Here is a 22,441-nt window from a genome sequence, read left to right as displayed (position 1 = left end):
AAAAGCCAACATCCCCTCCGTAACGGTATGTGAAAACGGTTGTGGATGAAATGAGTTAATAGAAAGCTACGGTAAACTTCAAGCATTGCTCCAGCCTCAGGGAAAAGGGTCATAGGAACGGAGGGGCGAGTGGTATATTAGCAGCACTTGTTCTTCTCTGGCGTCCATCCAAGGCCAACAATCTTCATACTACCTAATCCTGATTAGTGTTAGGCCATCAATGCACTAGACGTGCTCTTTGGTGAGTGACAGTCATGTGATTAGAAATGGCCAATCAGGGAGTAGAGCTCAGTGTGCATTAGCTAGAAAGAAATTTGCAGTGGCCATCTTGGACCAGAACAGACCGCTTGGGTGGATGGCAGCGAAGAACAAGTGCAGGTAGTATATCCCCCCCAACCACTCTGGTCCCAGGACAGAAATTTGTCCTCAACCCAGAGTGTTACTTTAAGGTTAGAAAGAAGAGCTCACAAGACAGGAGTAAAAAGGTGTCTCACACTGTCATAGAGGGAGCCACTAATGTCTGCTCCGTATATGGGAGACATGAAGGTCAAATTCTTCCAGTATTTGCGTTCCAAATCATCAAAGTCTTGATGGCGAGGGGTGCAGTACCTAGAAGAGAGGACGAACAGCGTAAAACATATGGAAAACAGTAAATGAGATGAACAGCCAGAAAACAGCTTCTACAGAGTTAAACTTTAATTTACTGAAAACACAATTGCGCAAACACGTTGTTTTGTTAACGCCAGTTTTATGGAGTCCGGCTTCTCAAGCTCCAAGTAATCAGCTGTTATTGCCAGGAGAAGCTATGTAACTTCCCTGCAGTGGATACTCAAGTGAATGGCCAACCACATACTACATGCATGGACTGTGTCCACCGAAGCAAGAACTGCTCCGAGAGCGAGGTCTGGTGAAGACGCCATTGGATATTGTCAAGATGCCCTAATATGGCATAAAGAAAGGTGTTCTGGTCATGAGATAACCTCTTTAGTATCTTAACCCTTTCCAATCCAATTTGTATCCTGTTTTCCTAGGGGGCTTACTCTTTTTCTGCCATTATACAATGGCGCTATCTGCTGGCTAAAGCCAGTACTGCATGAGGCGACACATTGGATAGGCTCTGACAGCAGATAGGCTGGCAATGTACAGTAAGAGAACCCCGACGGACGTCTTCCAACATCAGAGCTGCACAGCCTTAAATCATAATGTCTTAAGATGTCAGACGGTGGATTGGAAAGGGTTAAGATTGTGACCTAGTCTGGTACGTAATGATGCAGTGTTTTTTTACATTTTAACACCCCCCCCCCCCCTCCCACTCATCACTACATTTGAAAAACTCCAACCCTTATTTTCCCCGCTGGCAGCCATATGTAGGCTTGCTGTATGTGTGGCAAGTTGCATTTTTAATGGTATCATTTGGAGGTACGCAGGTATTGCACTACATTTTTTTATGTTTTGGTGGGAGGGGGCAAGATGTTCCTGCATTGAACAGCATTCACCATGTGATATAAGTGCCGTACGTTTATGATTAAGACTGTTTTTAGGCTTTTCTACTTTTGCACAATCAAAGCTTTGGGAATAGACTTTGGTGTCGCTGCTAGAGATGAGCGAACACGTTCGGCCCCGCCCCTTTTTCGCCCGAACACCGAACTTTGCGAACACTTCAGTGTTCGGGCGAAAAAAGTTCGGGGGCCGCCGTGGTAGCGCGGGGGGGTGCGGCGGGGAGTGGGGGGAGAGGGAGAGAGAGAGGGCTCCCCCCTGTTCCCCGCTACTGCCGCCCGCGCCGCCGCGCATCTCCCCGCCCCCCGGCGGCACCCGGACCTTTACGCGCGAACACTGCAGTGTTCGGCAAAGCCGGTGTCCGGGTGCGGATGTGTCCGTAACGGACATGTTCGCTCATCTCTAGTCGCTGCATTTAATAACCCGTCACATTTTTACCTTTTCATCTTTGGAGCTGCATGAGGGCTTGTTTTTGTTTTTGAGAGAGAATGCGTAGTTTTCATTGGTGGCATTTTGCTCACTTTTTACTGTTTTGGGAAGTGGAAACAGCAAAGTTTCATTTTAAACCATAAGCAGCGCTCCCCACGTGGGATGAATATATTCATTCGTTACCGTTTGGCTCATTAGAACTTCCAATTACTTAACAAAAGGAAAAAAACTAAGTCTGCAAAAAAGGGTTTTTTTCTTTACTTGTTTTTTCCCCACTCACACTCCTACTTTTAAAAGCTCCCTCCCTTCTGTAAACCAGTTAGATGACGCATATTGACCGAAGCATCTAAGGGGTTAAAAGTCCAGTAACTTAAAAATCTCCAATCCCAGCAGTTGGTTCCAGGCGCCATCTGTATAATACAGCTGCCACCCGCAAATAATGGCAAATGCACAACTTCTAATGCCACGGCGTCACGGCGCCGCGTTGTTACGGCCCGTCATGGGAATTTCAGAAGAAGCGCAGTGATGTAATCGTACAGCACTAGGCAGGAAAGGGGTTAAACAGTAACATAGTATGTGAGGCTGAAGGGAGACAATGTCCATCCAGTTCAGCCCGTTTCCACCACATCTGTGAAAGTTACATAAAGTTATAGGCGGGAAAAAAAACCAAAAAACTTAATCTGTCATGATGTCACATGAAGATGATAAAATCACAAAGTGCAAAGTGTTAAAATGTGCCGATTTATCACCAGCATGAGCCGCGCCGATACATATTGTGCATCTTTAGACCGTTTAGTCCAACTTTATACCACCTATTCGTTGGCTTAGTTTACACCAAATGATGCGCCATTTCTGTCTCACGATGTTGCATTCAGGCTATGAATGGCCGATTCCCACAAACCTACACCCCTTTGTAGGACACAAAGCAGGCAAGACCTCGTTCTGCGCGATTTAATCCAGAACGCTCACATGTTCTATTAAGAAATCTGCCCAATAGCATAGAAAGCAAAAGGCAGTTCATGGAAACTCTGTTTATCTGCTGGCTGCGGTAAGTCAAAGCCAAATATCTCATGTATTCATTACCCCAGGGCAAACATTACCGATCCAAAAGGATAGGCGATGGGTTTATGATAGCTTGGGGTCCAACTGCTGCTACCCCCACCAGCCACACAAACAGGGATTCTGGAACAGCGGTTACCTTATGCAGCTCCGTCCAAAATCTACAGGACTGACAGCCGAGCGCAGCGCTCCATGACTGCTACAGATAGCAAGAGCAGCGGCGGTACCATCAGAGCAGGATCCCCGCACCAGGGATTGGGGAGGGTCCCAGGTATACTGGGGACAGGGACAAATGTCTGACACTGCATAGCCCCTTTACCATAACTACTTTCTTTTTAATGCAACGCTTACTTGTCACCGTTTGCCAGCTTGCGATATTCCCCCACAGTCATGGCTTTCTTTTGGATGTTGTACTGAGTGAAGAGGCCCGACTGGCCGGTCACCACTTGCTGAATCGGGGCAGGAATCACCATTTCATCCAAATCATCGTAAGTCCGTCTTGGGCGCCACTCTTTTGGGGGAATAATCTGCAAAGATAAGATCCATAAGAATGCTTGCTGGTGTATTAAAGCTCTGTTCACCCCGTGTTCGGAGTAGGGGACCAATGTACGGCCCATGGTCGTATGTAAGTATATACCATACAGCTGTATACAGGATTCTTTGAGTTAATGCATCCATGTATTGCAGGCATTAGTAAAGCCTTGGATGTGTCCGGATTCTACAGGTTGGACGTCCTTGGAGTATATGCCAACAGATCACTACACTTGTATTTAGTAGTGTTCAGTCTTATTAACGTATGTTGTATTTAAAGGGGGTCGCCCAGATAGGTAAAAACACTGTGAATGCGTTTCTACTGAAATGAATAGAACTTGCTTATATACCTGATTGTAGCGCCAACACCCTGCGGTCCTGGACCCCGCAGCTTCCTCCCCGTATTAGTTACGTCTATGAAGGGACGGCTGACTAGCTCATTTCAATAGCCAAATCCTGAATCAGTCATGATGGAGAAGGCGGATGACTTAGATACTGGAAATCGGCAGCCCACCCGCCCCTTCATCTACATCCCTGACATGGAAGGGGAGGTAAGCTCTATCCTGTGTCAATGCAAGCTATGCTAGGGCCGCCACTAACAGTGGGACGTTGGGGCAAAAAAAAATATGTTAGTATGTTGTATTTACTGCAATTTAAGAAACATCCAAAGAACCTTTCATCCAGCTGAACAACCCTTATAAAATGGAATAAGCAAATTATTATGAAAAACAGCCGCGCCATTTCCAAACAACGGAAGTCACGTTGAGCCACAATGAGTATATGAAGATACGGTAGGAGTCACATGGATACCCCATTATAATCCCTAAGGGTTATCATCCAAGATAATGAAGTCCATCCAAGCCAGTGTTTCCCAACTCCGGTCCTCGGGGACCCTAACAGGTCATGTCTTCAGGATCTCCTATAGCAAGAACCCCTGTGGCAATGTCTGAGGCCCCGACAATAATTACATCACCTGTGCAATACTGAGGAAATCCTGTTGGGGTCCCTGAGGACTGGAGGTGGGATCACTCATGTATACCTTTGCACATTTATGTTAAAAAAAAAAAAAAAATTCTGCAAATGGAATTAAACACCCCCCCCTCCACTTATCGTGTACTATAGGCTGGACCGCTACATTTCTTGCAGCATCTCTTAATCAGACCGACATGTTCTGCATCTGGAAGCGGAGAGGGTGTTCAGGGGCCAATGATAGCAGGGGAGGGGGAGACGTCACAAACAGACATATACGCCCAGGAAGGGGAGGAGTCTGCCCGATCCTTCAACATATCATAACTTTTACGCAGCTCAGAGGTTCGGGTAGCCAGCTTGTAATCGCAAGCATCGGCCACTTGGCACGCCCGTCAGGGATGTGAGCCGGGTCAATCCAGGAACATTACAGATCTGTTCTCGCAAGTCTACGCCATAGCTGCCAAAGCAAAGGGAGACTGAAGGGGAAGGAATGAAGCTGGGATTCTGCAAGAGATGGAGCTCACGGTGTACAGTTGTACCTGATAGGTGGAGGAGGAGAACGCTTAGAAAATGTAATTTGTTCTAATTGCAAACTTTTTTCTATATATAAATGTGTACATGGCTTTAAAAGGAACAATTAGGTTCCAGGACAGCCCTCTTCAATACGCCCCTGAACTATACTTACTCACCAGCACCGAAGTCCCCGGCATATGAGACAGACACCACAGAAACCAGGTGACCACTGCGGCCAATGAGAGGCTGCAGCGTCACCGTTCCTTCTCCTGGCATCAGGACTCATACGCTGAGCGCCATATCATCAGGAACGCGCCGCTGCAGCGGTCACATGATCGCCTGTGACATCTCTCACAACAAGCACGGTACCAGAGTGGGGCTGCAGCGCTGGATGCCGGCGGCGGAGGGGTAAGTGTACTTCAGGGGGTCCTTATTGAAGAGGGGTTGTCCGGTAACTACACAACCCCTTAAGTGATATTGGCTAATCTGCTCACTATAAAACACTTACCTTCGCCAGGCCGGCTCTGTGCGCTCCCTGAGATTCTATGTAAGCAATGTATTTGCCAAAATCCTGAAACTCTTCCCATGTGGGTCTGAAGGTCATGATCTTGCAACCCGAATTCTGAGATGGTGCAATTTCTGGTCCCATGATGAATTACGCAGTGTCAGTCTCTAGGATGAACCTAAGAAACAAGATGTATGGCATTATCCACTGCGAGGGCGAATGAGAACACCAGGCCTGAATATATCACAGTTTGACTTTCATACTGAAAATTGGCTACAAGTTTTACTGCATTTTTCCAACATCGTATTTGAAGGGATTTCCCATCCCAACTGGTGGTGGCACGCAGCAGCCAGGGCTGTGGTCTCCATACGATTGGCCACTGCATACAGCCGGGCAGGGGTGTTCGGTTGAGATAGTTGCGGGTCTTATCAAGACTTATGGTATCCCGTGAATATGCCTTTAAAGTCCAAGATGGGAATACCCCTTTAACCGCACCCTCCACTACACTGGTTAATGATGCGGATGCTAGGGTCCTCTACCGCATGAATGTGGTAAAACGCCGCGATCTGTTATTTAATCGTTTTTGAAGAAGCCATATATTTGGTATCATTGTATCCATAACAACCCATACAACAAACTAAGAACACGTCCCGCACAGCAAAAAAATTACAGAGTTAACATGCTTTGGTCCATTTTGCCTCCCAAAAACACAATAAAAGTCAAATGCAGTTTGAAGTGGCGGCGCTTTGCTGCGTTTATGTGTGAGAATGGCCTAAAACGGGGCTGATAAAACCTTCCGCAGGCCACACAAATAGACCAAGCCAATACACCGCTCCGTCCAAGGAACAAGAAAAGTTATGGCTGTTTGTTTATGTTTTGCGCTACATTCAAAGGGTTAATTTTTTTTTTCTTACAAAAATAAGTTTCGTTTTGTTCCTTTTTTTTTTTTTTTTAAATTTTATAAACAAAATAAAAACTCATTTTTCGGAAAATATTTATATATTTTTTCAACATTTGTAACAAGAAAACGAGAGCCCACATGTCTGATTGGTTAATGTGGTGACCACACTGGGCGGCTACATTTACCACAATTAAAATGGTTCTAATTAAACACAGCGACGAACAAACCTCATATGGATGTGTCAGGGGAACGGGACATAAAACAGTCCCATCCTTAAGGGGTTAACAGTCATGTGACCCAGCAGATGTAACCGACACTGCAACCAGGAGAGGGAAGGAATAAGGCACCTGCCCCACTTGCCGAGCCGGGCTGCGGGTGCTATTGGGGGTAAACGCCATAGACATTTTGCAGCTTTAAATGCAGTTTTTGTCTATTTTTTTTGCATGGTTCCTATTTTAAACCCGTTCTAATAAAGTTCCCTTAACCCTGTATCTTCCCACGGAGCACAGAGCGGTTTATATAGACAATACCGGGGTTCTTGTTTCTGGATCCGGGTAGAATAAATGTGCGGATACACACTTGTATGTTCTGCTGCCCCAATTTCTCACACAGAGCTCTATCACCAGTTTTAGTTTTTCTGCTACACTTGCCTAAAATGTAAGAAACAAATACCATGTTTCCCTGAAAATATGACCCTGTCTTATTAGTTTTGCCCCATAAGAGGCGCTAGGTCTCATTATACTTACCTAGCAGGCGCCGCCCATGTCCCTCCCGCTGCTCTCTGGAGCTCCATCGCCCGTTTTGCAGTCCTTACTTGCCCACAGAAGATCACTTTCCAGCTATTGGATTCATAGATCCCGCCTCCAGGAAACAATGGTTCTGATTGGCTGAGCAGCGCTTGATGAACCTACGCGATGGCTGTGATTGCTTCATTAAGTGCTGCATTGATTGGCTGAGCAGCGGTCGCAGAACCAAATCACAGCCATTGCATTGTGGAGGCGGGATTTATGAATTGGCCAATCAATGCTATGGCTCTACCAATTCATAAATCCGCCTCCATGTGCGATGCCTATGATTAAGTCATAGAGTGCTGCATTAATTGGCTGAGCAGCGGTCAAAGAACCAATCACAGCCATGGCACAGGTTTATCAAGCACGGCTTTGATTCGCTCAGCAGCGCTTGAGAACCAGAGCCATCACTTCCTGGAGGCGGGATTAATGAATCCCATTACCAGGAAGTTATCTTCCATAGGTGGCACGGCAGAGCTCCAGAGAGCAGCGGGAGGACCCAGACCTAGCTGCTAGGTAATCTATTCCTTTATGTAATGCAGCTAGGGCTTATTTTGGGGGAAACACGATAGCATGACTCATAAAATGAAGGTGCGTATACGCAAAACAAAAAATGAATAAAATCGCCGGATCGTTCGAACTTGAATGGTAATCGTTCAGTGTAAACACAGCGAATGATCGAACAATGAATGATAATCATTCGCTCATTTCACGCAAGAAAATCATTGTTGGCTCATTCGCTATTCTTCGGTTTAAATACCGACCGTTCTCATTCACTGGTACAGCGAGAGTTAACGACTGAATGATTTGTGAGCGAACGATTCATCTTCCTATATAAACAGGCTGATGAGTTTCATGTAAAACACCCGTACAGCCCATTCCTTCACGCTTATTAGTGGTCCGCCACGTACATTCAGATAGACTGTGACCTAAGTTTCTATGGACCAAATGTCCGTTTGGCATGTACTTTGTGTCCACCAATGGCTTTTTATGGGGTCATTAAGGGGGCTAATACTTTTTTATAGCACATTGGAATAAGGCCGGCACGGGTCTGTCGTGTTGGCAGGAGTGGGGGGCTTTATTCTGATGCACAGTCATTTTATGGGGCTGCATCCCAATAAAACTGCAGGCCTGGGAAGTGTTACAACTTGTTGCTGTCAGCTAACGGAGATAGCTGAGAGGTCGGAGCAGCGAGCGGTCCCTGTTCATGTGATCGTCATTATTTAATGTACAGCGGTGATTAATGCAAGCCTGTGAAAGCTTCCATCCGCTCATACTGGTCTACCAGCGCTGTGCATGCCATCCCTGTATTGGCGGCAGTTATACCCCAAACACGCTTGGAAACACTAATGCAGGTCTCCCATTTAACTGATAATTCCCAAGTCCCCCCCCCCCCCAAGAGATGACCCCACCGATGATCGATTAAATATATTGAGCCCCCGAATGTCCCTGCTAGAAAAGTACCTTAAAGTGTAGATATCCCGAGAAAAACCTGTTAGTTGACGAGTTCCCGATGAGCTTCAAGACGCCGATTTCCTTCCGGCAGTTTATCCCATCTAATCGCGTCAGGTTATAGAAGGTGAGAGCGCTACAGGATATACATGCGATCCCTTATATATGAAGGCAGGGACCGCCACCGTAACCCCCAGATTGTCCAGACAACATTGGCATCAATGGAAAAATAGTTTAGGAGCCAATGGTGCCGTTTCTGGACAAATGGGTACCATGTGTATACAACGACTACTACACCAGCATCCCACTAGGCAAATCCCTCCATGCCGCAAATACAGGGGCCTGTGGGACAATAAGGAAAAACAGAGCGGAATTCCCACAACCCTTGGTGTCGGGGGGCGTAGAAAGGGGCGTCATACATGCTTGCAAGTGACCAACTGCTTGCAGTCAAGTGGCACAACAAAAAGATGTCTACACGCTCTGGACTGCACAGACCCCTCCTTAGTACTAATGGAGAGAGGGGGCTGCCACAGGCAAGAAGGAACCTGTCGGCATCACAGACTACAAGTTTATGAGGGGGGGGGGGTGAAGGCCATCCGACCGGGTGCTTCAGCCATAGCTGGTGAAGCGATAGACCAGGACCTGGAATAAAACCGCTACCTGTAATACGTAATTTACAAGAAGCCCCGGGAACGCTCGCCTTCCTGCAGTTCCAGGAGCAGCTTGTTGAGGGCCTTCAGTGTGAGACCGCAGCAAGCTTACGAGTCCGAGGAGATGCGAAGGCTCATAGGGTGCCACTTTCTACACCCCATCCCTGCCACTGAGGTTGACAAGTACCCTCCAAAAAAAAGTGTGGGGTTTGCAGCAAGCATGGTAGAAGGGATACCCGGTTTTATCGCCCCATATACCATCCCAACCAGCCTCTGTTATTACCCGTTTTGAGAAGTTTCGCTTCCACTTCAATCTTTTTCGGGAGTAAATTTATATATTTTCTTCTGCACAAGTGAGCAATGGGGCCTGGAACTTATTCGGTTGTGCCCTGAAATCCAATGGGTGTTCCCTCCGTTACAGGCCGAGCCATGTGTCCAATAAGCAGATTGGGGCTACAATGTGAGGTTCATTTCCCTAGTTTTCCCTGATTTATCCAAAAAAAAAAGGCTTGAAATTGACAATTGTGCAATGGGGCCTGAAACACCTTCAAGCAAAAGGTCTATTCTGAAAGCCACCGGCTGCTCCCTTCGTTTTGGGCTCTGTTAAGTGTTGAGACATAAGAATAGGACCAGACTTAGGCATAATTTTGAACACGGGGAAAATAGCGGTATCCATTTTGGGATGCAACTCCTCATTTTCATATGCATCATAGAAAAAAAGATATGTTTTTAAAATGACTAAGCGGACAGCGACTGATTTCCACTCACAGAAATTAAATCACATCAAGTTCTATTTTCCTGCGTATTCCACACGAACGGCTTCCATCAAAAGCAATGGAATCCATCCAACCCACGGCCCATCAGCAATTGACACTGGGGATAGGTCGCGGGTACCCACATCATCACCTGGCGAGTGTGGGAAAACCAGACAAAGAGGTTGTACCAGCAGCACCAATAAAGTACCCACTCTGGGTCGGGCTATGAGATGCAACAGCAAAAAAAAGAGAGGAGAATCCAAACCTTAATTCCCTTCAGGAAGTCCAGATCGTGAAGAGGCTCTAACAGCATGTAAAGGTGCTGGATAGAAATAGTGTGGGAAAACCAGCGATTTGGGGAAGGGGGGAAGACCCGTACTACGCATGTCCGGCAACAAGCCACCGAGTCCATCCGCAATACAGATTTAAACAGGTACCTGCAGATGCCGGCCGGGGACAGGTCTGGATTCTGCTTCAGGCTCCCACATGCAGAACCCAACCCATCCGTTGAGTCCGGCCTATCTGTTACAGTGGATTTAACAGACGAGCTGCTTCAGATGTGAAGGGACAAGGGTATGCAGATTTAGTCATCCATTATCCGTGAACCGGCTACCCAGCGGACAAGGTCGCTAATCAAGTGGAGGGCCGGGTGGCAGCAGTAGCCACATTTGTTTGAGGTTTGCTGCTGATCCGGTGCCCCGTTCCTCCCCAATTGAGGCTCTGTACCTCCTTCGCACGACACAAATTGCCCGTTTGCTGCAGCGGTGCTGGCGATTGGCGGCGACACCACAGTTCAGAGCTGCTGCGGCGGCGAAGGGACGGCTCCCTGCTTTTCCTGCTCACGGGCGTTAGTGGGACACAGAGCTGGAGCCAAACCAGGAGAAGGTGGCCGTATCGATCCTACGGAATTAGCCAAAGAAGATCCGTAGATGCACTATGTCTGCCATTTCTTTGGTTTACATTGTTGTGCCCGCCATCATAAGAAGAAAAAAAAGTTAAAGTTCTCCATGTGGACAAAAAAAATGCTGTCCTAGTCATGGAAACCCCGGTAACTGGATCCCCCATGCCTTAAGATCATCAACGGTCAGCAGCAATTTCGGGCTAAGTTTCGATATGGCAGTGTACCCAACAAGACAGCCATTTGGAGACAAGTAAACTGCAAATGACAGGAGGTTTGTCGGATGCACATTAGGGAGGGCGGCCTGAAGTGGTCAGCAGCCATAGCTCAGGACATAAGGGTAGGTTTGCTTCGTTCCCCACAAAAGTCTCTTCGTCATTTATCACGAAAAACTTGTAAGTGCTCAGGAGTTGTTGGCCATCATATGGTTCATAGACCAAGTGTGGTTCCATCTGTGTTGCCACAAGAATAAACCAAAACACATGGATTTGGGCCACAACTATACTGCATGAAATACATGAACCACGTCATCTCATAAAAATGATGTGTAATGCAGATTGTCCCGCCGCAACCACCTCCAACCATAGCACGGTGGAACTTGCTCTTTCTTCAGGGAGAACTTTAACTTGAAGGGTCTGTGGCCACCAAGATAAGACCTTACACCAGCAGACTTTCCCGTGGGGCCACTTTCAACATTTTTGTGATGACTGAGGTCATAAAGAACGAAAATGGGCATTCACTTATCGGATAGCATTGTCCCAAACACAAAAATTGTGTAGGAATTGGGTTGCCCTTCTAAGTGAAACACACTGTGGTGCAACATGACAAAAATATATAGGATTTGGCATTGCCATGATCATACGGACCAACAGAATAAAGTTAACCCACCATTTTGACCACATTGTGAATTCCGTAAAAGCAAAAACTTACCAAAGGAAAAAAAAAAGAAACTACCCCCCCCCCCCAATTTAACCACACTTAGAAAATTTGTAAGAGTGGTTCAATACTCTACATGGTGCATTAACTGATTACATTAATTGATTAAGGGCCCTTTGAGATAAGCCAATTTATTGTTTCAACGAGCAAACAAGCAAATGTGGTCACCGCTAGCTCATTCACTGTTTAGGTTTAAGATGTATTTATTGAATTTTGAATATAAAATTTGGCAACAGTCTACCCTGAAGACCCCACACAGGGGGGGGGGGGGGGGGGAATATAGAGAAGATCTATACAGGAAGGCAGTTGTAGAAGGAGTTCTAAACATTTAAAAGAACATCAACACCACTAGAGGTCACATTGTAGAGAGCTTTATGCATCATTAGATGGATTGGATTTCGGAAAGGTTAGTTGCGGAGGATCAATGAGGTAGGTCTTTGTGTCAGATGAAGAACCCTGGAGCAGTTGGTTTATTCTTGCTATGGATATATAGGGGTTTAAAGTTGGATACAGTATTATAGGTTTGGTACATTGATGAAGGGTAACCATGGATCCCAGATCTTTTCAAACTGGATCACCCTATCAAGAAGTATGCCGTCAATTTCTCGCATGCTATTGGTACGTTGAATGAGTGGATCAATAAGAAGACGCGTTTTTTCCCCCACTGCTGTGCTTTGTGAATACGGGCAGCCATGGCGATATATTGTAAGAGTTTGACAGGAGCATTGTGCGTACCCGTCTGATTACTACCTTGTTACAGAATAAAGGGGTTTATTCCTGGGGAGGGCTCCAGTTTATACAGATAAATCATTTGTGAAAGACCGAATGATTTCTCATTGGAACGCGCCATCGTTCAGTCCTTCACATTCACTGTATAAGTAAGGACCAAACGAGAAGTGAACGAGCGGTGATTTTTTTACCTGCATTAAATGAATGAGCGAAAAGCGAACAATCATTTGTTGTTAGTTTGTTTAGGCCAAACAATTATCGTTCACTTTTGCGCATTTTAATGATTTTTTTGAACAAATGGTCCGTCTATAAGCACCCCAACATGGCCGCAGAAAGCAAGGGCTCATAGGGTGGTGTCAACTTAAGGAAAAAAATTATAAAAAGAAGACGTATCTCTTGGAAAGTGGGGATAAAAAAAAAATGAAAACTGTGAAAAGGGTCTTTAAGAGGTTAAAAAAAAAGAAAGCATAAGTAAATAAGATAAATATTCCAGGGAAATATAATACATATTCTAAAAGGACCTTTAAGGTGGATTCACATGGGATATAAACCACCACATATGTGGATTTATATGTGATTAATGCAGATTTACGATAGAATTGCTGTGGACTTTCCTCTTTGCATTGCAAAGTGTGTAAACCACAATTTACACGCAGGTGAAATGAACGGCAGCGAGCTACGGTATCATACGGCACTGTGCGTTAACGATGAAGAGACCACAGGGCTCGCCTCAGTGCTGCAGCCAGGTATGGAGGTACCAGGAATCAGACCACAACCAACTGATACCGATGTCCAATCCTACAGATACGCCATCAATAGGAAAGTCCTAGAAAACCCCTTTAACACATACACAAGTTTTATGGCAACGGGCACACAGACAAGTATCCCTTCATATTGTTTAATTCACACAGCCCCATTTTTTGTGACCTTTCCTTACTGGTTGCCAAGAGCTTTTATAACTACCCCATTGCTGCTGCTGCCGCCGCCATCCCTATTGAGAACATGTGGAAACCCCTGGATGCAAGGCATTTTCACATGGAAACAGCCTCGCAGGGCTGAAGGAATCCCCTGGCGCAGCTGTCACAGCCACGGCAGGAGATCGCGATGTTCTCCAATTGAAAACACTAGGCGATGTCACAAAAAGATAGAACACGCTGTGATCTTTTTACATAGCATAGCATCGCAATTGGCACAAGTAATGGATCCAACACATTCTTATCCGCTCTTGCTGACATCTTCCAGAAGGTAGAAGAGAAAACAAGGGGATCTGCTATCTTGGACCTAATTCTTACCAGCAGGGAGGGAATGGTGGGGGAAGTAAGGGTGGCTGGGACCTTAGGAGGCGGTGATCATGATATCCTTGGAGGTTGGATAACAAGGGGAGGAAGACCTGAGAAGACTCAGACCTCAAGGCTGGATTTCAGAAAGGCAGATTTTACTGATCTCAGAAAGAGAATAGGAAGAATCCAATGGCCGGATGTTCTTAAGGACAGAAATGTCCAAGGAGGTTGGGAAATATTGTGGAATGAGATTCTCAAAGCACAATCGTTACCAATCCCTAAAAGAAGGAAGAATGGGAAGCATTTAAAGTGACCCGGATGGATGAACACAGAACTTGTAAACATGTTAAAGAGGAAGAAAATATGTTTATCAAATGGAAAGAGGGGGAATATCTAAGGAAGAATATAATGGGGTCTGCAGAAACTGTAGGGCAAGTGTCAGAGAAGCTAATAATGAATTAAGGGCTTATAAGAGAGGCCAAAACAAAAAAAGGATGGGGGGGGGGTATGTCAAAGTCAAACGCAAAAGAAAAAAGTCAAAGATGGTATAGGTGGTTTACAGGATGAAAATGGTGAATTGGTTAAAAATTCTGTTTAGAAGGCTAAACTTTTAAATTCCTATTTTGCGTCCTTTCACAGAAAGTAAATGTTACATCAGCTGATCTTCTCTGTGCTATTGGGGGAATACGGGCTATTTGTCTCCCAAAAATTCAACCTCACATCCTCGTCGTGGGAGATGGGCAACAGTCAAGTAGGGGACTGCCTGACAGGGTGAAGTACGGTGGCCGCTACGGTAGCCGTGAAGGCCTGTCAGGAACCTCGAATACGGCTGACTAATGAGGCTCTGGTAAAGGCCGGGCAGCAGCGGTTCCTTCCTTGCTGAAGGCGGATACACCTCCTAGTCGAGGCAAACGGCAACAGCATGCAAAAGTGAAGGGCCTAGTACCAATACACTTGTGAAATGGGCCTCATTACTGCGCTTCCCGTCGCCTTGGGGCAGGGGCGACGAAGTATCCAGGGACTCCCGATCAAAAAACAATGGCTAGCACTTCAAGCACAAGGGTTAGAGCCCCTGTCAACTCGAGTTCCCGTTGCCAACCAGCACCTCACAGTGCACGCATGAAGGAAAGAGTCAAAAGCCCAATTAGGGACGGCACCTTTCTGGATGAAAGTTGATCACCGGGTCCCGAAAACTGACTTGCCTTCAGTCACCCACTTTGCCACATGGAATGTCCTTACTCTGAACGGGACTGGTTCCCAGGTGGCACTCATCTATGAACTGGCTAGATATAACATCATTGTAGCCGGCATCACCGAAGCCTGTCTGCTGCATCATGACCAGCGCGAGGTTACTGGCGCCACCATATTATACTCCGGTGGCTTGGACCACACCCAGGGAGTGGCACTGATTCTTCGCCCTTCCATAAATCAGTCCATGGTAATGTGGCATCTGATCTCTCCACGTCTGCTGTATGCCAGGTTTGTTCATCGTCACATGTCCATCATTGTGGCATATGCACCAACTGAAGAACACATAACTGCAGACAAAGATGCATTTTATGACCAGCTCACCACCACCGTGCAATCAGTCCCTCCGCACGATGTACTCCTAGTGCTCAGCGACCTGAATGCAAACCCAGGTCCCCGGACTCCTGGCTACAAAGACGTCGCTGGACCATTTGGCGAAAGCCCAACCAACGACAATTCATACTGGATGCTGTCATTCTGTGCCTCAATGGGCCTCGCAGTGGCGGGGTCCTGGTTCCAGAGACATAGCATTCATAGGTTTACCTGGATATCCAACGATGGACGTACAAAAAAGGAGCTGGACCATATACTCATTCATCATCGCCATTCCGTCAAATCGTGTCGAGTATACCATGGGGCAAAATCTCAAGCCACCACAGACGCCCGTTTGCTTGTTGCCGAAATAGCAGTTCCACTCTGTCCGCCCCATAAGACCAGATCACAACCTTCATTAAACGTTGATGCCCTGAGGGAAAATCCAGCATTCGAACGTCAATACAAAAATCGCAATCTTGAACCGGTTCCATGTTCTGGGCAATCTCCCAGATGAACCAGAGGCAGCTTGGAATGTCACAAGAGATGCTATCCATGAAACCGCAAAGACCGTTCTCGGATACCGGCATCCCTGGCTAACGGATGACACCATGCAGGTCCTTGAAGCGAAAACCCGTCTCAAAAATGACCAAGCGGAACGCAAGAGGCAGAAGGGTGTGTTCCGGGCAAAGGCCAAAAAAGACAGGGAGCGGTACTATAATGCTCTGGCTGATGAAGCTGGGGAGGGTCTGAAGTCAAACAAACAAACAAACAATCTAAGAGCAGCATACAAAGCAGTCGCCAGAATCCGAGGGTCCTCAGTGCCCAGCCAGCATACACCAATCCACAAATCCAGTGGCAGTTCTTGTACCAACCACGACGAGACACTTCAACACTGGCGTGAACATTTCTCATCCGCCCTAAACCATCCACCGGCTAATCCGTGCCATGACCTCGATGACCTCGCATCCATTGCTATGGACGGCCATTCTGTGCCTACAGATGCTGCATCACAGGAAGAGGTCCGTTCGGCTATCCAGAAAATTAGACACGGACATGCTGCCGGCTCAGATGGCATTCCACCTGAACTGCTGAAATGTGCAATTAAGCCGATAAGCACTGCTTTACATCAAATATTTCTGCGCGTCTGGTCTTGTGGGAAAGTCCCCATTGAAGGAAAGGAGGGCATTATCCTCGCCCTGTACAAGGGGAAGGGCCCAAAAACAGCATGCACTAGCTACAGGTAGATAACGCTCCTTTCGGTTCCCGGTAAGGTCTTTGCGCACGTTCTCCTCTCAAGGGTACAACCACTCCTGACCTCCAAGCGGAGACCCCAGCAGTCAGGCTTCACGGCAGGCCGCTCTACCATGGATGCCATACTCACTCTTAGACTCCTCTCAGAGATACACAGAGAATTTAACAAACCACTCCTCATTGCGTATGTTGATCTCAAGGCAGCGTTCGTTTTGGTCAACAGAGAAACCCGCTGGAAGGCCTTGCGTGGCATTGGCGTCCCCACATCCCTTCTAAAAGACATGCATCAGGGCACATTCGCCAAAGTCCATATCAACAATTCAACTCTGCTAGTTTTGAGACCTCGTCTGGAGTTTGACAAGGTTGTGTCTTGGCTCACGCACTCTTTTGCAGGGCCATGGACTGGATTCTTTAGCGTATTGTCCAATGTAATGGGGGGTCACTTTTCCAGAATACCACTTTACCGACCTGGACTATGCCGATGATGTTGCACTCTTGGATGTCGCATCTAATAATCCGACACGCTCATTGGAACAGTTTGATTTTCAGGCGTCCAGTCTTGGGCCTCACATCTCCTGGCAAAAAAAACAACCTGCAGAATCTAGGAGCCGGCGCAATCCCTCCGGACCAAGACATAAACGGCCAGAGAGTTGACGCTGTGAGTTTATGTACCTCGAAAGTGTTCAGCACACAGATGGGAGGGCGCTTCCAGACATCCTGCGGAGAGTAGAGCTGGCAGCCTCGGCAGTAAGGTCCCTGGAAAAACTCTGGCGGAGGCAGAGCATAACACCCAGGACTAAGACTCGATTTTACCAGACCTGTGTAAAGCCAATATTATTGTACGGCTTGGATACCTGGACTTTGCTGTCGCAAACCACTAAGCGTTTGGGGTCCTTTTACATGCGTGCCAATGCCAGCTTCTCTGTGTCCATTGGTTCGACTTAAATCAGAAACAGCGAGATACAGGCTTGCACAGGGCTTGAGTCAATCACAAAAATAATAACGAGACGACCTACACTTTTTGGTTATGTTGCACACTCATCAGAAGCTGTCCAGGCCCACGGTGCTCTAACCGCAGCAATTGCTAGGAAAATCAAGAGACCCCCCCCTGACAGATGGCGGAGGCCTCCTGGTTGTCCGCAGTGCTCCAGGATGCAACAGATAGGCAACGGTACCTCCTCCGACATCTGCACTGAATGGCACAATGCTGTCGGTCATGCTCATTCTAGATCGGCGCTACGGACCATCGTTGTCCAATGATGATAACTATAAGCAGATAGATGGTGAGGGACAATTAGCTAACTTACATGAATCCAAGTCTCCAGGTCCAGATGAATTACATCCTAGGATACTGAAGAAAGCAGCAGAGATAATTGCTGAACCACGAGCCAGAATCTTTGAAAATTCCTAGAGAAAGGAAGTCCCAGAGTATTGGAAAAGGGCAAATGCTGTCCCCGTCTTCGGGGAAGAAGGTGGATCTAGGAAACTACAGGCCTGCGAGCCTGACTTCTATACTGGGAAAGATCTTTGAACAAATTATTAAATGGCATATATGCAAGTACTTGGATGAGAACGGAGTAATTAACTACAGCCAGCATGGGTTTGTAAAAGTCCATTTAGACGGGACGAGTGTCAGGCAAACACTGCTGCTACACAGGAGCTAGTATCGCTGGCACACAACGGGGCGGCATGAGGAGACTGCATGTACAGTTTCGTTCAGAAACCCTGCTATAGTAGTGCTTCCTACACACGGCCGAGCAGGATATTGGGCCGTGAGACTTATCTGTACACAAATTCACCCCCAAGTACTGCAGAGAGGATGATTGCCACTTGAATTTTAATTGATTTGTCAAGTGTAGGATCTCATCGACAGGCAGATACACATTTAGGGCTTTATTTTTCCAAATATTAATGTTGATATTGCTTAAGTGGCCAAATCTTGCGAACTCCTGAAGAATCACTGGGAGGGACAAGCAGGGCTAAGACACATACATTAGGAGGTAGTCAGTCTATAATGCCATTTTACACATGTGAGAGCCAATCTGTAGGCCTCGTACGTCGTGATAATTCCTTAACGCCACTGCTAGGTGCTCCATCACAATAGTGTACAGGAGGGACATCCTTGTCTAGTTCGATTCCTGATAGGTAACGATCTAGACTGCAGGCGAGTCACACGGAACTGTGCTGAACGATCACTATATAAAGCTAGGACCTTACTCAGGAACCCTGTGCCGAATCCCAACTTGGTAGTGTTGTCTCTCGCCTCCATCTCTTTTATAAAGCCCACTTGATCGTTGTGGATGGCTTCTGGTAGAATTGGTCCCAGTCTATTGACCAGAACCTTTGAGAAGAGTTTATATCAATGTTAATTAGTGATATAGGGCGGTAAAAGTCTATTTACACACACTGAGGTATCTTTCAAAAGATTGAAAGATCAGCGATCGTTTTGCAAAAAAGTACTAATGGGCACTAATTGCTATTAGTACTTATCAGCTTCATTTGCATGCAAATGAGCTTCTGAGAGCTGTTACAGAACTCAGCAGGAGGTCTGAGCTCTGTAATTAGCTGTATTGTTCAACCACAGGCTCCCCTTGAAGAATTCAGCACCATGGACAGCAGACAGAATGCCGTCCTGCTAAGGAGGAAGGTTTTCAAGCAGAACTGAAAACATTCATTCGGCACATTTACACCCAATGATTATAACTCAAAAGATAGCTTTTCAGCGATAATCGTTGTGTCTAAATGGGCCTTTAGTGAATCCTGCACTGAGCAGGGGGTTGGACCAGATGACCCTGGATGTCCCTTCCAACTCTACCATTCTAGGATTCTAAGTTGCAGTGATTGAGTTCTTCCAGGGGAGGACGCAGAGTTTTCGCTTCAAGAGTGTGAGGCGTGAAATATGTTAGCAGCTGTAGCTGGTTTCTTTTAACTATGATAGAGCGTCACTCTCTTGCCTCGAGCATAATGGCTTCTTTTAGTTGATATCTGTGTATATGGAAGATATCTCAAGGATGCTCTAGGTAAAGTAGATCCAGGAACCAGGGAGCGATGGAATCTTCCCATCTCCAATGGGATATCCAGGGGCACCCCCAGAGGTTTTTGAATATGTTGTTGAGAGCTTCCTACAAGCTCGGTTGTTCCACGGGAGGCCTCTTATGCGGAAGTTGTTTCTTCAGCCCCAGTTTCCTATATCGTCCAAGGAATCTACTATAAAATTGAAGTTGGTAAGATACTGTGGCAAGGACCAGGTCTGTACCCCCCAGCAGATACTCTCTCCCAGAGCTGCTGCACTTGCGAATGAACAGTGTTCAGTTCCAACCCGTATAAGGCTTCCAACCGTGTGACACCATATAAGTTTCCATGTCCTCTCTTGTAGCTATGGATCTGAGCTGCGCACTCAGCTCTCTGGCAGTGTTATCTTGCTGGGAACGGTATAGGCTGTGTGTGTACGGTGTAGATGCCACTGGGAGGCAGTTACCAGGAGTCCTATCAATTTGTGCAGAGGAGGATGGGTGGGGTTGTATCCCATGGGCTGTCGACCCCTGTGTTGTATGGAAAGCAGGCGAGTTAACCCCTCCTGTATTGTCACAGACAGTAACATATCAAGGTGATCCTGTGCCTCCAACCCTCAAGTTCCCCAAAGCATGGGATGGGCGTAGTAGTGTCTTCTGAGACAGTGCAACTTATGACTCTGGAGACCTCATGGACCTGCAAACCAGAGACGACCGAAGAAAGGAGGATGGGGGGGGGGGGGGGGGGGGGGAGGAAGGGCTCAGAGAAGGCTTCGTAGGCTGAATGAACTGCCTTACATCGGCGTCATTACCCGCTCTGGAGAAGCGCCATGTGGCAGGCCGTTCCGCTCCATCTCGTTGCCCAGCAGCCTCCTAGGGCTCTCTTCACTCTCTGCCTGCAGCCTAGGAGTAGCCGTGGTAGCAACATCTTTCGTTCCCACGGCCAAGCTCCTTAGCGCACACACTGGCGAATGCTCCTCTGGCAGACCACTACGTCCTCCACGTATAGAGCTGTGCTCCGGGAGCTTAGCAAAGAACAGTAGGTCAGGAATCGGCCAATACCGTGGGAGTCCCCACGTGAGTTACCCAACGGCAGTTCTTTCCCACTTGCTGCTGCTCATCTGGTCTTAAATGTTGCCCTGTAGGCGGTTTTAGTGGGCGGAGAGACCCTTTTCAGAGGAAGAGCTTTGAATCAAGCTGCCTGACTGTCATAGCCGAGCCACACCCCCTCTTAAAAACTCTTTTACCGAGTTTGCCAGCATCAATATTGATAACCTCAAAACACCAAATATCACCAATTTTGTTAACCTCTCTGGTTATTGTAGTCCGCCCATTCCATTTATTACTTTAGTTGCCTGCCTTTGTACCCGCTCAAGCTCTGATATGTCCTTCTGCAGTACCGATGCCCAAAACTGTAGAAACACACTATTCAAAAGGGTGGTCTGACCAGTGACTTGCTCAGATTTGTTTGAAAGGAGCAACCCCTCATAAACCCATGCTGATACAGAGTTATACAGGTATTTTCCTTGAGGTCCTCCAGGATGGCATCTCTTAGGAAAGCCCTCAAAGAATTTACCCACAAGAGAAGTTAGATGTACCAACCTATAGTTTCCATGTTAGCAAATGTGCTGATATTTAAAAAGCTATGCGCCAATCTAGTGGCACAGACCCCATCACGATAGAGTCCTTAGATATGAAACAATCATCTAACAAATTACTTTTCTGTGAACCCGAGGATGTATAGCATAGGGACCCTGCAATTTGTCCATTTTAATATTTTTAGAGCAGCTCAGCACTTCTTCCTGGGTTAGACTGGTGACATTTAATGGAGAGTTTACTCTATCCCTTTGCATTTTACCTGACACAATACACTGGAGAAGAAACGATTTGACACATTTGCTTTCTTCTCAATCACCCTCTAGGTTTTTTCCTCCTTACTTTTTAAAAGGCAAAGACTTTCAGTTTTAACCTTTTTACTATTTATATAGTTGAAGAACAGCTTAGAGTTTGTTTCACTCTCTCTGATAACGAGTAGGTCTCTACCCTTGCTGCCCTTATTTGCTTTTTACATAAAGTAAATTTTCTTCTTTATAGCTTTTTGGTGCCGCTTCGCTGCCTTCATGTTTTAGTAGTTTAAATGGTTTCTTTTTGTTTATTGCCCCTTTTACATCTTTATGGAGCCACATTCGTTTTTTCCTATTTCTAGCCCTTTTATTCCTGTAAGGTATGAGCCGCTCACAGTATTTAAAATGCTTTTAAAAATGTCCCATTTATTGTCTGTACTCGTACTTCTGAAAACATTGTCCCAGCCAATAAGGTTAAAGGGGTTGTCTCGCGGCAGCAAGTGGGGGTATGCACTTCTGTATGGCCATATTAATGCACTTTGTAATATACATCGTGCATTAATTATGAGCCATACAGAAGTTATTCACTTACCTGCTCCGTTGCTGGCGTCCCCGTCTCCATGGTGCCGTCTAATTTCGCTTTCTTCTGGCGTTTTTAGACGCGCTTGCGCTGTGCGGTCTTCTGCCTGGTGAATGGGGCTGCTCGTGCCGGAGAGCTGGTCATCGTAGCTCCGCCCCGTCACGTGTGCCGATTCCAGCCAATCAGGAGGCTGGAATCGGCAATGGAACGCACAGAGCCCATGGTGCACCATGGGAGAAGACCCGCGGTGCACCATGGGAGAAAACCGCGGTGCATCCCTGGGAAAGGACCGGCGGCCAC

At 46.7% G+C, this 22,441-nt stretch overlaps 1 protein-coding gene across 2 annotated transcripts in view; it reads right to left on the bottom strand.

Moving 5' to 3' along the window:
* KDM4B (lysine demethylase 4B) overlaps window positions 1-22,441 on the bottom strand; it is a 47,838-nt gene that overhangs the window by 20,975 nt on the left and 4,422 nt on the right. For both annotated transcript variants that reach the window (XM_066574454.1, XM_066574453.1), the window contains exons 2-4: window positions 5,507-5,681; window positions 3,337-3,512; window positions 495-609 (exon numbers count right to left, since the gene is read on the bottom strand). In XM_066574454.1, coding sequence (XP_066430551.1) covers window positions 495-609; window positions 3,337-3,512; window positions 5,507-5,647 — 432 coding nt within the window. In that variant the 5' untranslated portion in view covers window positions 5,648-5,681. The remainder of the gene's footprint in view (window positions 1-494; window positions 610-3,336; window positions 3,513-5,506; window positions 5,682-22,441) is intronic.

Source organism: Eleutherodactylus coqui, chromosome 7 (genome assembly GCF_035609145.1).
Source record: "Eleutherodactylus coqui strain aEleCoq1 chromosome 7, aEleCoq1.hap1, whole genome shotgun sequence".
NCBI lineage: Eukaryota > Metazoa > Chordata > Amphibia > Anura > Eleutherodactylidae > Eleutherodactylus > Eleutherodactylus coqui.
Note: the sequence above shows the minus strand (reverse complement) of the source record. Positions and strands in the feature narration are given on the sequence as shown.